Source organism: Centroberyx affinis, unplaced genomic scaffold (genome assembly GCF_046629955.1).
Source record: "Centroberyx affinis isolate AG114_WGS23_722 - 3 ecotype Tasmania unplaced genomic scaffold, CSIRO-AGI_Caff_v1 ptg001645l_1, whole genome shotgun sequence".
NCBI lineage: Eukaryota > Metazoa > Chordata > Actinopteri > Beryciformes > Berycidae > Centroberyx > Centroberyx affinis.
In genome coordinates this window covers 86,551-100,512 of record NW_027280078.1, presented here as the reverse complement: position 1 = coordinate 100,512, position 13,962 = coordinate 86,551, and the positions used below count along the sequence as shown (strand labels likewise).

The 13,962-nt window shown below is 40.0% G+C and overlaps 1 protein-coding gene across 1 annotated transcript; it reads right to left on the bottom strand.

Moving 5' to 3' along the window:
- Nucleotides 1-1,017: 1,017 nt before the first annotated feature.
- slc6a1b (solute carrier family 6 member 1b) lies at nt 1,018-13,490 on the bottom strand. Its single transcript, XM_071528261.1, has 14 exons — nt 13,244-13,490; nt 12,814-12,945; nt 12,439-12,539; nt 11,804-11,913; nt 11,179-11,311; nt 9,857-9,991; nt 8,977-9,080; nt 8,112-8,236; nt 7,383-7,495; nt 6,691-6,822; nt 3,816-3,918; nt 3,405-3,505; nt 2,605-2,772; nt 1,018-1,131 (listed from the first exon to the last, which is right to left on the bottom strand). Exons 1-14 carry the CDS (start codon nt 13,488-13,490, stop codon nt 1,018-1,020), a joined length of 1,818 nt encoding a protein of 605 aa, XP_071384362.1.
- Between the last annotated feature and the right edge of the window lie 472 nt (nt 13,491-13,962).

Genomic DNA, 13,962 nt, shown 5'->3' with positions numbered 1-13,962 from the left:
ACCCTGTTGCTCTATAGTGAGACAAATGGGGATGCTTGATTTTATCAATATATAGTCATTGGGTCGAATGTCTTCACCAATCTTTTGAACATGAGAGTATGATTTTGGTCCTTCTCACTCTTACATAGAAAAAATCCTAAAAATGATTCTAAAAAAAGATTCAGACTACATACAAAGTTATTGTTCTTTAGAAAACAAAGAAACAATTTTAACAGTCTCTTGCTATTTATACTATGTAGGTTATTTTTGCTTTTGTCACAGGTATTCAATCATGCCAAAAGGGTTTGGATGCTTTGAAATCCATACTGGACTTGTGCTTTTCAAAGGTCGCCCCAGAATTGGGTGGTAAACATTACTGGCTAACTGCAGGGTCTTAGGAGGGAGTGATGGTCTGTTTAAATAATATTTTACACATACAAGGAGATTTGGCCTTACCCGTTGCACATTCCCATATAGTCTTTGCCTTAAATTGATCAATATTCAATTTCCACTTTGCAATTTTCATATTGCATTTATTCACCTACTACATTGCATTCAATTTAATGTATTTATTTCATGTACAAGCAAAATTAATTTAATCTATATTTTCTTTGTACAGTAATGGTAGTTTAATAGATTAATTACTTGTAAATATCTTTAAATTAGCACAATACTGTTGAATCACACCGGGCCTCCAAATTTAAATTATAAATTCAAAATACAGTAATTTCCTAGGTCACATTTCCTTTTCTAGAAAGACTAACAATTTTTTTGCATAATGAAATTCAAACTATCACAACAACTTTGCTGGGTAGTTTGTCTTTCCTCATAATTTTTATAACTCTGTATTATACAAATAAACAAACAGAAAAACCCCTAAAAATAACGGTGTAATCAGGTTGGTCTCGTGTGTCCCCAGGAGGTAGGTGAATAAAAGCAGACGTGGAAGTCTGGTGGTCGTTCCCAACCTTGATTACGTTTTTTTCTGTATGTAGAGTGCCAATCTGGCCCGTTAGACAGAGAGACAGGCAGAGGGTTCTAGATGTAGGCTTCCTCGTTGGCAGGGTTCTGACTCTGGTTTTCTGTCTGCTGCTCGGGGCCGTTTTCCTGCGACTTCACCAGCACCACCGGCTTGATCATTGTCCTCAGACGCTGAGAGGGCGAAGCACAGAGAGCAGCAATGAAACAGCTGATATCAAACGGCTGAAAGATACTCTCTGATATTGCCGATCAACAAACGTTAAAAATGAGACACTGACATCTGCGATCTGCAAACAGCTGAAAAGTTTATAATTATCCTCAGAAGCTGAAATAAAACACGCCAGCCAAACAGCTAAAAGCTTGTTATTGATTGCACCGCCTCAGGCTCTGAGTGTAAACATTCTTATACACTCTAAGATACATTTTGTTGTGGGTTATGCTTATGTGAATTAATATAACGACAGCTTGATTGATGGGTGATAAATACCATTAGTAGAGGAGTAATCAAACCCTGGTGTTTATCAGATAATAATAAAAAAAAGTTCTGCAGGATAATAAAAGTCATATAGCTTACACTTCATGACACTAACAAATGACTCAGGGTGTGAAAAAATACCGGAATAGAACTTGTGTACTGTAATTTTCTTTGGTCCCAGAGTTCAAAGTTTGCCAGCCTGCAAAACTGAAGAGCCCATACTTGGTGCATCTTCCAAGTTATCTGAAATACTGATATCTTTGGACCCGGGGTCTGGTGCACACTAGACATCCATGTGGAGTGTTTGTGAAAGCAAGCGTCCGCCTGGGTGCAGAGCACTAATCAGCTGGCTGATTGCTGCAATTAGACAATCAGCCATCAGCTGGTACTGCAGGATCTGACACCTGCACATCGCCTCTGACAGTCTCTGTTGCTTTGCCAGCAATTACAGCCCATTTATTCTCTCAGCAGCAGCTTTAGATTTGTTAGTTATGGAGCTATATGTGTCACTAAGCACCATATAGATCTAAGGTTATTATTCAATCCATTGTGGATGACTGCAAATGGAAGAGCCCTCAATGTGAAAAGCATGCCGGAAAAGCCATTATCTGCTCTTGATTAAGAGCATCAAATCAATAAAAATGTGCCGTTCATTCTGCTGCATACAAATGCAGGTTATTTATTGAGAACTCGGTATCTGGTATAGTAAAAAGGCAGCTAAAATTGTTTAATGCAGGACTAATTTGAATCTCTATTTTACTAATCCTTTTACCGCTGTTCTATTCTCCATGCCAAATTATCACCTCTTTATCCAGCATGCTAATGTGTTTGCTCATTACAAAATCATTGAGTTACATATAGTACTTACAGTACAGTTATGTTGCACTGAACAAAAAGACATTGGGTTAAGTGCATTTTAACACCCAGGTTTTGCTGCTAAATTGTATCTCAGGTTCTACTATCATTGTCAGCCATTATGTAAATGATTTAAATGTAAGTGATGATGATGTCAACCCTAGGTCAGTGTACTATCTGTGTATATACTGTATTTGTGTCAGATTGTGTTGGTTGGCTCATAGCAAATGTAGCAAACGCTGTTGTTAAATGTAATTATGTAATTATGTACACCCATCGCATTATGCATTAGACAAAAGGGACACTGGCCTTACCTCTTTGTATGTGCCCTTGAGTGTGAGGAACATGTAGCCCATGTAGCCAGGGATGAGCACCATGGAGGAGAGGGCCATGCACCAGCCCACCCCCTGGCCCCAGGCTGGGAACACATAGTCACCCATGGTGAGGGGAACCATCTGCACTGCACTAAACAGGAACACTCCCTGGGAGATGAGAGAGACAAGGACAAATATCTCAACATTCATTTTCATTCATCCTGTTCAATCATTTTTACATTTACACTTACATATTTGGTTCAGATTTGGCACACAGTCAATTTTTGCACATTTTGTAGTATACTTCTAAAACATTTTTGGTATAATAGACTTCTACATAAAACAGATTCTGCAGGCACATGCCCACTTGTATTGCTGTTTTACTAATAGATTCCAGAGCCATAGATGAATGTGGAAATGTTCCAGGGAGATTGCGGAATGAGCTTTTGGCCTGAAAAGCTTTTGGAAGTATTACAGTATAGTACGTTGCGGTCTGACAGTAATGTCATTTTTAGTGCACTGGCAGATAATAAAGCTAACCATTAAATCGATGGCGCTCAGTAAAATCAACTATTAAGTCTGGTTTCAGTTTCTTGCACAGATCCATCAAGCCAAAGTGATGTGGGAACCATGGTTCAGTGTGGCACCTAAGGATTATAGCTGTCAGTCTCAGGGGAATAACCTCACCTGAGACCTTGTAAACTTATATATCTTCCTTAGCCAGGAGGGATTTTGTTTTCCTTTGAGTGACTGGTAGATAGTTGGTTAAATCCTGCATGTTACATAAAGATAATACTTACAGCCACGATGAGTGGAGTGAAGACGACCCAGCAGGCCTTCCACCACATACAGGGCTTATAGCCAATCATCTCCTCAATGTTTTCATAGAACTTATTCACACCTGAAACCAACAAATAAAACATAAATGTAGATAGATTATGTGCAGTGACAATTAAAAGCCTCCAAAGTCCTTTGATACCCGAGTTCTGTTTGTTATGTGCAGTGTCAATGCAGTGATACTCCAGAATGAAGACTCACCTCAGACATGTTTCTAGTCTGATCTTACAGAACCCTTTAGATGTTAGCTCCTACTGTGTCAGCAATTAAAGCTATAAATGTAGGCAGTCCTCAAGACAGAAAGATCCTGGAGGGTCAAAGGGCCCTTTCGTTTCCAAATTTTTAGAAGATTGTTGATTGTCACTTTGGCTCACCATAGAACCACGAAATGGAGATGCACTCGAAGAAGACCAGGAAGAGCAGGCACATTCCACTGGCTGAGTAGTAGTCAAATAGCTTGAACACATACAGCCCACCCTGCGAGAGGAGAGGAGGAGAGGAGAGGAGAGGAGAGAAGAGAAGAGAAGAGAAGAGAAGAGAAGAGAAGAGAAGAGAAGAGAAGAGAAGAGAAGAGAAGAGAAGAGAAGGGAAGGGAAGAGAAGAGAAGAGAGGAATGAAGAGAATAAAATGATGATGAGACAGATGAAAGAGAGAGCAGAACAGAGGAGAAGCAATTATACTATTAGATATACAGTAGAGTACAAAACCGGTCAAGTGGAATAACATCCAGGGCGAGAGCACCAGCGACTGTGGCTGGTGAGGGTTAGTAACGTCTCACTGGTGAGGATGGAGCTGGTGGCTGAGGATTCCTTGTGGAAACACTGTGTCACTGTGGATGGCCAGCGCTCACTAGGCCAGCACAGATCAAGCATCTCACAGAAAGAGTACTACTTGTCCCAGAATCTCTTGCGCCTATCGGGTCATTATGGGGACCAGCTAAGTGATCCCAGATGAGCACTCCTACTCTGTGAAGCTTGATATGTACCGCCCAGAGCAGTGATTAGGGCCGCTGCCTCATCCTAACGGGGCTGTGCATGTGGCGTGATGTGAATCCAGTGTGGCAGAAGTAGAGGGACGATGCAGGGATTTCTAGTGTCATAGGCAAACATGACCTTACAGTGATTCTGTCATTTTCGGTTCACTGGTAGACGGACACAGAAGGTCTTGACCTAGTTTTTGTTGACTTTGATTCATTCTTTTATTTATTTATTTTCCAATTAAAATAGCCAATATTACAACCGCTGCTGTACACTGTATTATCCTTAAAATGGCATACATTGCATTGTGAGAAAATGTGACATTAAACATCCCTTTTTGACATTTGTGTTATAGCCTGAAATAGACAATATGGGATGCTTGCCAATGATGTCAAAATATGTCTAAACCAGCATGTTATCAGATGAGTGAATACATGTTAAATGTATTCATGTGCAGGGCAGATATAGGATAAAATAGTTACCTACAGTAATTCTAATATATGGACCATTAATTAGTTGCCCCATAGTTCAATATTGTAGATTCCGTAAGGAATAGTGGATCAATACAGCAAGATTTCTTGAACTAAGTAGTTCAAAGGCTCAACTGTAGTCAACATCAGATGAGATGAGGGACTTCTTCTTCTCTCTAATCCTCTAAAATGTTTAATAAAAATCAAAATTGGTTTATGATGTGGAGCTCCAGATGATGTTGCATCCTGAGATTTTGCATAATGAATCATTGTTTTTTTTTTATTGTTTTATTTAGGATCCCCATTAGTTATTACCGCAGTAGCAACTATTCTTCCAGGGGTCCACACAAAACACAAGACAAGACATTCATAATGGACATCACATAATGGACAATCCACAATATCAACAAAACAAAATAAAAATAAAAATGAGAGAAAAAAAGAAAACAAATAGTTCTCTCACATTCATAATGTCACCTCAACAGTAAATGGTTAAAGCAAATAATAGAATAAGTAAACTAGGTATATATCAGTATATATAACTGCCCAATACTACTAGTGCACAGTAAGTATTATCTAAGTTAGCACCACAAATATAATCAACCTTCACATACAGAATATCATATCTAGCCTTCTTTCTGAATGATTGCTGTTCTTAATTTCTTTTTTAAACTGATCTTACTTGTAAACTGGGTTAAATGTAGTGGTAGCTTGTTCCAGTTTGACATAGCCCTATACATTACAATCTTCTTTAAAGTATTGGTTTTAGGTGAAGGTAACGTGAAGCGTCCCATAAAGGCATGTCTGGTGTCATAATAATGTCTATCATTGGTGTGTGTTAGCTGTGAATATAAGTGTGTAGGTTTTCTTAAGGCACAAATGTTTCTTATGTACTGGACCAGGCTGCATGCCAGTCTCTCTTCCACCCTCATCCATGACAGCCTGGTATGCATCCCTTCCACACTGGACCTCATTGAGCAGTGAAGAGCAAGGCGGGCAGCTCTGTTTTGAGTGAGCTGGATCTTATTAAGCTCAATCATGACACTAATTATTATTAGTGATTAGGGATTATAAATGCACTAGGGTGATAAAACAAACCTTGTGAGCTGCATAGAGAGAATGCTTGCTATTTATTTAGAACACTTCAAATGACGTGAGCCATTTGGGACAGAGACTGCACTCTCAGAAGGAGTATGAACCCTGACCTTTCAACTGTGATGCTGTTTGGGCTACATGTAAAGGTCACTTGGCTAGCTGAGTTAACACTGCTGAGTAAACAGCCTCACAGGTTACTGGGTCAGCTGTTGGTGTCCTGTGGGAAACTTACAAGTCTATGGAAAAACCCAAACCTCTATGTAACATTTTGTCTGACTTGGAGATACAAGGTTTCTCCTCGACTCTGCCAATATTGGAGAGAGAGGCAGGCCACAACTCCATAGAGATAATGGTGGGACCTGAAGAGGGAATAGCCTGGTTCACTCCATACTGTACATGGAATAATTAATTCATTTGTTCACCTCATATGAATTTGTAAAGTATCGTCCCTGAGCAATTGCCTCAAGTTTTTTGTGCGCAAAAGTTCCTGATTATAAAGGCTAATGTTAAAAATGAGCATCCACTGGACACATTTACCTGTGGGATACTTAATAAGCTGAATTACAGACTTGAAATTTACATATATGGCAACAGATATGAATCTCGTCAATCAACCAGGGAATGTTTATGTGAGTGATCTTGAACTAACTAAAGAATGGTCATTTCTTTGATTGATGTTGGATTATCCAATAAGAAAAGGTATTTACCTGTGTGATGTTGGACAGTCCAATGATGTAGGAGACGAGGCAGACGGCTGCGATGAAGAGCTCTCGTCGATTTCTCAGAGCCCGAGGGAATTCATCAACCAGTGCAGTGATGAAGCCTTCCACAGTGCAGAACTGGAGAGATGGTAGAGTCATGTTGAAACAATGTCATTACACCGTAATAACCATGGTATATCAATGTTAGGAAAAATGCTACATAATACAGAACTGAATGAATGGTGGAATAAAAAAATATTGAAACTATGTCACTTCAACATTTTTGCTATGTTATAACAATGTGCCATTGTAAAATGTGTTAATGTTTAGAACTGTAGTGAAGGAAGAGTAAGGGTAAGACAATGTTACTATGGTGTTACAATAAGGTTAGTACGGTTTTATAACACATTATGAAGATGAATCCTAGGCTTGAACATGGCTAATTTGAAGTCTTCTTTAAAACATCCACAATTTGTTGGTTATATTAGGACAAAAACAGGAACGCTGCCATAATGCAGCTCATTCCAAACTGGCACACACTATTATAGCATATACTGTATTACAGCATACATTTTATGCTTTTGTTGGAGGCCATGATATCAGCACACATTTAAAAAGTGATAAATTCCAAATCAAGACAAAGGGTTATTGTCATACAATCCCATCAGAGGCTATTTTTGTTTTTTGATTATCTTTACCTGGCTGTCAATCCCCAGCATCAGCAGCATGGAGAAAAAGAGGATGGCCCAGAGAGGAGAGATGGGCAGCTGGGTGACGGCCTCAGGATAAGCCAAAAACGCCAGACCAGGTCCTGGGAAAAGACAGATACAATAAACATGGTGACCTGGAATTTACATAGGACACTTATCAAAGATGAGCTGATTGGTAACAAAACAAAAAATATTTTATCCAATAGTGATATGCTCATTTCAAAATGTGTTATCTACCATATGAAAAAACAAACATTATTCCACATTTTACAAGATCATTGCGGTCATGAAAGTAAAATGTAATATGGGGCTGAATTAGAAAACTGCACACCCTTGCTGATAAAATTGTTGGGTTGCATTAGTTGCTTACAAAATATTATTTATTGGCACTGAATCATATATTTTCAAGTACCAAGTCATAAACTACAAGCAGTTCAGATACACTGGCATCCTTGCAAAAACACAACAATGGAAGTCAACCTTGATGAGGATACTTACAGAAGACCAATAGTTCTGCAAAATCATTGAGCATTTTTCACTTCTAATAGACACATTAAAGGGGGGCAGACATAACTGCCAAGATAACACCTTTCCTTTCTGCCTGAAATGATAACTCACAGCACATCTAGAGAGTTCGAGGTCTAATTTTTGCACAGTTGCGAGTATCTCCTGGCAGTGCTATTGTCACTATTGAGTTTCAACATTGATTGCAATTACCTGAGGCTGCCACATCAGCGATGGGTCTCTTTGTCACATTGGCCATGAATCCCACGATGGAGAAGATGACAAAGCCAGCGAACATGCTGGTGAAGGAGTTGATGCAGCAGACAATGATGGAGTCTCTATAGGGGAGAGACAAAGCACAAGGCAGCCATTGTTACGCCTGTATCAATTCCTTATCAACCCGTCACACATTGTAGAGAGGGGTGGGGGTGGAGGGGGTGGTGGTGAGGGGGGGCAGAGGGAAGCCATTTTGCATTCTGTAGTAGCAATGCAGCCCAGTACTTTTACTATATTCACCTGTTCATTCAAAATGGGAGTGGGCATTGGTAGATTTAAAATAGTTGGAGCCACAGATATAGCAAGCCGTGGATGTAGTTGGGCGACTGACTGGTGTTTGCCCTCTACTGTGACACTGGCAGAGGCAACCAAATCTCTGTGCTTTTGTCTACAGAGACAGAGGGCAGAGCTGTAATAATGAAACTGACTGACACAGCTGGAGGCCCAAATAGCCCCAAAATAGAATGTCCAACAGACAGCATGTTGCCAGGAAACAAAAAATAGTCCCAGGAAGAGACATCTTCAATGTGGACTGCCTGAATGCATCACATCCAAATTCTGTTGTTATAGAGCACGACTCCTCTACGGCACAGTCTGCTCAAAAAATGGGATTTGAGAGTGAATGGTGCATGAGTGATATGTGAGATGCAATATAGTTTCTTATGAATAGGTTTTTAATTGGTAAGGGGCATTTAATTTATGTGGTGAATAAACTTGACCATTTTCGGAAGAATCAGCATCAACTGTATTTTTCTTTCATGTGTAATAAACGAAGAACAAATCATCTTGAACTTTCACCTACCTGTATACGTTGTTATTGAAAGGGTTGTAGCTGCCCAGAGCAATCAGAGAGCCTAACCCCAGGCCATAGGAAAAGAAGATCTGAGTGGCAGCATCCAGCCACACCTGCCACACAGAGATTGGAAAAGAGGTTCAAATAATCAGATGCAAACAAAAAGCTTGGGCAATTCTGTAGCTGTATACATGTGATTCATGTCATCTTGAAGGTGGTATGACCTCTTTTGATCTTCTGAGGCAATTTAACTGTCTGGATTGATCAGCCCATGCCCATAAATTGATGGTGTCCCACTGCTTGGGACAAATACCCATTCCAAGGAAATCTAACATTCAAGTACAATCTAGTTCCATCCGATCTGATCCTGACTCAACTCGAGTCAACTCAATTTACATTATCTTCTCTGTGTACAGAGAATAATGTCACTTTTCTAAAAATAGATAGCATGTCATGTAAGAATTTTTTCTGGACACACACATTGTACCTACCTAGCTACTGATGGTACACTTCAGCCTATAATCAGTTTATCAACCATTTATCATGAGCCTGCTTCAGCATAATAATTAATACAGATGTAGCCATCACAGAAGTTCCACTTTTTACATTCTCATTGCTCTGCTGCTTTACACCCAAGGGGAAATGTTTGGAAAAGCCCTCAGTACTAACAGAAGAGATGCAGGTTAGAGTGACTATCACTTTAGCCTATTCACGGTCTACACAAGCCTACCAACAAAAAGAAAAAATAAATCCTACAGTAGCTCAGCTTATCCTCTACAGCCACCTATATTTTGGTGGTCAATAGAGAGCTTTTCTCACAAATTCAGGAAAAAAAACTATTTTAGACATCTGGGCCTGTAGACATCTGCTAGGAGAGCGGAGAGCATACCTCAGACTCCTTGAGTTTGTCAAAGTCAGGAGTGATGTAGAAGAGGATCCCATCAATGGCCCCAGGTAGAGTAATGCCACGGCAAAACAGGATGAACAGCATGAAGTAGGGGTATGTGGCTGAGAAATACACCACCTGTAGGACACAAAGTTGTGAGGAAAAAGAATGTTGTTTCGCTAAGCTGAGAAAATTTCCTTTAAACCCTCCTCACAACAAACGAGTCCACACAGCTAAATGATGTGGGTGAACATTACTTTACTTGTAAGGTTTTTCCTGAAAGACAACAGAAGTTAAAGAGTGGTGAAAACTGCTAAGTTATTCAACACATTATGAATAGTATTACAGTACTGTGCCACTAAGCCCAGGGCACAGTACAGTGACCTAGTCAGCCATTCTCTAGAGGCAAGATGACCCCAGAATGCCTGGGTTCAGCTCACTTCCACTGCACCCTCTTCTGCACTCATTTTGCACTGTGCTATTAAAGTCAGCACAATTCAGATCATTCAAATCTACTGAATATGCATCAAACCTGAAAAGACATGACTATGAAAAATTATTTAACCCTTCTAAAATGTGAAACAAGCGGATGAATTTACCATACTTTCAGGCAAAAAGACTTTTGAAAAGCAAATCACAAATGTTATATGGAAAAACGCAATGTTAGTTAACAGAGACTATTCTGTAACTCAGTTGGCAGGGCATGGCACTATCACTGCCAAGGTTAGGGGTTTGTTTCCCATTGGGAAAATGCAGTCACTCATGGTATGCAAGATGCTTTGGACAAAAGGCAGTGCTTTGTTAAAGTGCTTCTGAAAGAAAGACTGACTTTTACACGAGGAGGTTGAGAGAAGGTATGTTATGTAGTTTTACCTGAAAAGATGTGAAATAAACTCATGTTTCATCTGATTTTGAAAACATTTCATGACAACATTAACTTCCTTATGAAGCCATCAAAAGGCTCTGTCTTGGACTTCAGCTGGTTGCAGCCATCCTATTACAAACCTAAAACTAAATACAAAACTTTCAATGACATTTTGAAAATCTCTTGTGCTTGTGCCAGTCATATGACCTTGAATAGTGTATCTAATGTCTCTGTATACAAACAACCATCTCTCAAAGCATGAAACAAGACAGTCAAGACTGTTATCTGAGATTCATGTTGCAGAATACATACATAACATATGTGAATTCTGTCTTTGATTTCTATCTGAAATCTTGACTGATCAGATACAAGATCATAGAAGCAGCATTATGTTAATTCTATTTTAGGGTGGATTTTCCCTTCGTGCTCTACTTTTCCTTTGTCTTCTCCTTATACTTACTTTGCCAGTCCAGCTGACTCCCTTCCAGATACAGAAGTAGACAAGGACCCATGCAATGGCCAGAGTAATAGCCAGTGGCACCCTGACCTCCCCTGGCTTCTCCAGACCGTCTGTCAGCTGGTGCATGTTACGTCTGCAGGACAGGAGTAAAGTGGTTTTACTACACATGCACACACATATGCACACACACATGCACACACACACATACACACACACACATGCATCCTGATATGCAAACACGTGTGTGGATAGTCACAAAGACATGCTCCCTTTCTCTCTTTTGTCACTCCAAAGATTTTTAAGGCACTACAGTCAAGGGACGTCATGCACACACACACACACACACACACACACACACAAATAATGCAACCTTTGATTAAATATGCTTATATATGCTCATCATACATTTAAATTCTTTCTCATTTCTTTGTTTGAGGCCATGCATGTGTACAATTTTTTCTCTTACAATGATATCTGGGGGTAGATGAGCATTCAAATCTGAGACTATAAACCTGATCTTCACCATGTGCAGTAGGTTGGATGAACTTTATATGTAGCTAAAATCTGGTCACAATGGTGCCATGGCCCTATCATCTACCCTAAACAGACTCTATGTCCAGCTTACTCCCAGAACTCCACCACAGCGCTGGTGAGGTTGCTGGTGTCTGTGATGCTGTAGTTGGTGTAGCAGCGGTCTGTGTTCCAGGGATTGCCACAAGACTGCCATGGCAGATCCTGGAAAAAAAAAATCACAAAAAAAAAAAAGAATCACACAGACAGCTCTCTTCACTTGGACCATTCTCCCACTGCCGGCTCCCATTCTCTCTAGCTGTCACACAGCCAAATCCAAGATACTCATTCGGGACATTGGGATTTCATGCTTTTCTCAAAGGAGTGAATGCCTCATCGCCAAATGCATTTATCAATACCTTGTGTAAGGCTCTAATTATGTGGGAAAGGAAGTAATAAATGTCATACTCAGTTAAGGGTTGTATGCTATTACGTAAGATGCTCTGGCAGTGAGAACCTGCCACATGACTAAAAGGGATTGACTCGTGTAAAAATCCGACCTGGGCAAAAAACATATTGGTGCTTTGTTCTTACTTAAACAGCCACTTATATGAACACATAGTTTGCAGGGTGAAATAAATCAACCACTCTTCATGATTTCTTCCCCCCAAAAGGTATTAAAATCCTATTACGGCCATAGCATAGGTATACTGGTTTGTGGGGAAACAGGATAAAATGTCATATACTCACAGCAGTGAAGGAGTTGTACAGATAGTAAATAGCCCAGGAAATGATTACAATGTAATAGATATTGAGCCAGAAGGACAGCACAGCAGCAGCCAGCCCCACACCTAGAACAGCGGGACAGTATGGGTGAGGTGTTAAATGTTGTCTAATTATTTGTGTTAAAAAAAAATATATAGCATGTGACAGAGCTTGAAGTTTGAATTATTATGAATGATTTTTATACAAAAGTTGCATGAAGGACATACGTTTGCTCAGTATTATGTAATTACAACGATCCTCAGAATCTACTTGAGAAAAAAAAATAGCCTATATATTCATGAAACGGCCATTCAACGGTAGTTTAGGGGCTCAGGGGTGTCATGAAAGGCTGTCTTTTACCTTTGAACATGGGGGCGAGTTTCCACACTCCGAGCCCTCCAATAGACGTGTATTGACCAAGAGCCGTCTCGAGAAGGAACAGGGGCATACCAGCAAATATGAGGGTCAAAAAGTAGGGAATCAAGAAGGCCCCTGAATAAGAGGTGAGAAGTAAAGGCTGTAAGTGAAGGTGAACCATAAACCATTAACATTCAAGATAATCCAGGCAAGAGATTTGTTAAACGGAATATTTTGTTTCACACTGCGCCCCAGATCACAGCGCAGGATACACACTTGTGCGCAATTACGCACGGCTACGAGGGGGGAAAGACACTTGAGATGTATTTAAATGAAAGGCCCTGGCGGCAAATTGGCAGGTTTGAATGTCGAGATCTTTGACCTCCTTTTGTTCTTTGAATACACGGGAAAAATGCCAAGAATTCTTGATTACCTCCTCCGTTTTTGCCACATAAATAGGGAAATCTCCAGACATTTCCGAGTCCGATTGCGTATCCAACACAAGAGAGAAGAAAGTCAAATTTCCCAGCCCACGTTTCTCTCTCGGGAATCTCCTTTTTCGTCTTCTGGACTTTCACCACCAAGGTTTTGGGTTTGTCGTTTGGCGTGGTGGTGGGAGCGTCGTTCACCGTCTCCGTTAAGACGTGTCCGTCCGAGGCTTTGGTCCCGTTGGTGGCCATGGTACCTCTGGGTGTCGGATAGTCCTGACCAGTGGACAGGGGTGATTTCAGCAAGTCCAAGCAGACAGCAGATCTCTGGCCTTTATACCCAGCGCCCAGATAGCGTCGACTGGAGACGGATAATCAGGGTAATCAGGAGCAGAAGCGGGGACACCTTACCAATGGAGGAGCGACCCTGAAAACAATATAAATAAAAATGTGTCATTAAACGTTCGCTGTAAAAAAAAATATATATATATATCCATCTTAACAAACCATGTCATTTAGTGCTGAATCTTATTTAAAAAGCTGATAAGAAACTATACTGACACTTGTTTATAGAAAATTGCTGAAAAAAGAGAAACGGAATTTGAATTCAATGAACGTGGAATTATGTCACCACACTGGCAGAATTTTCACTTTTTTTTTTTTTTTTTTTTTTTTTTTTTACAAAAATATGATTTTAAGACTGATTTTTTTTTTTTTGCAGTGC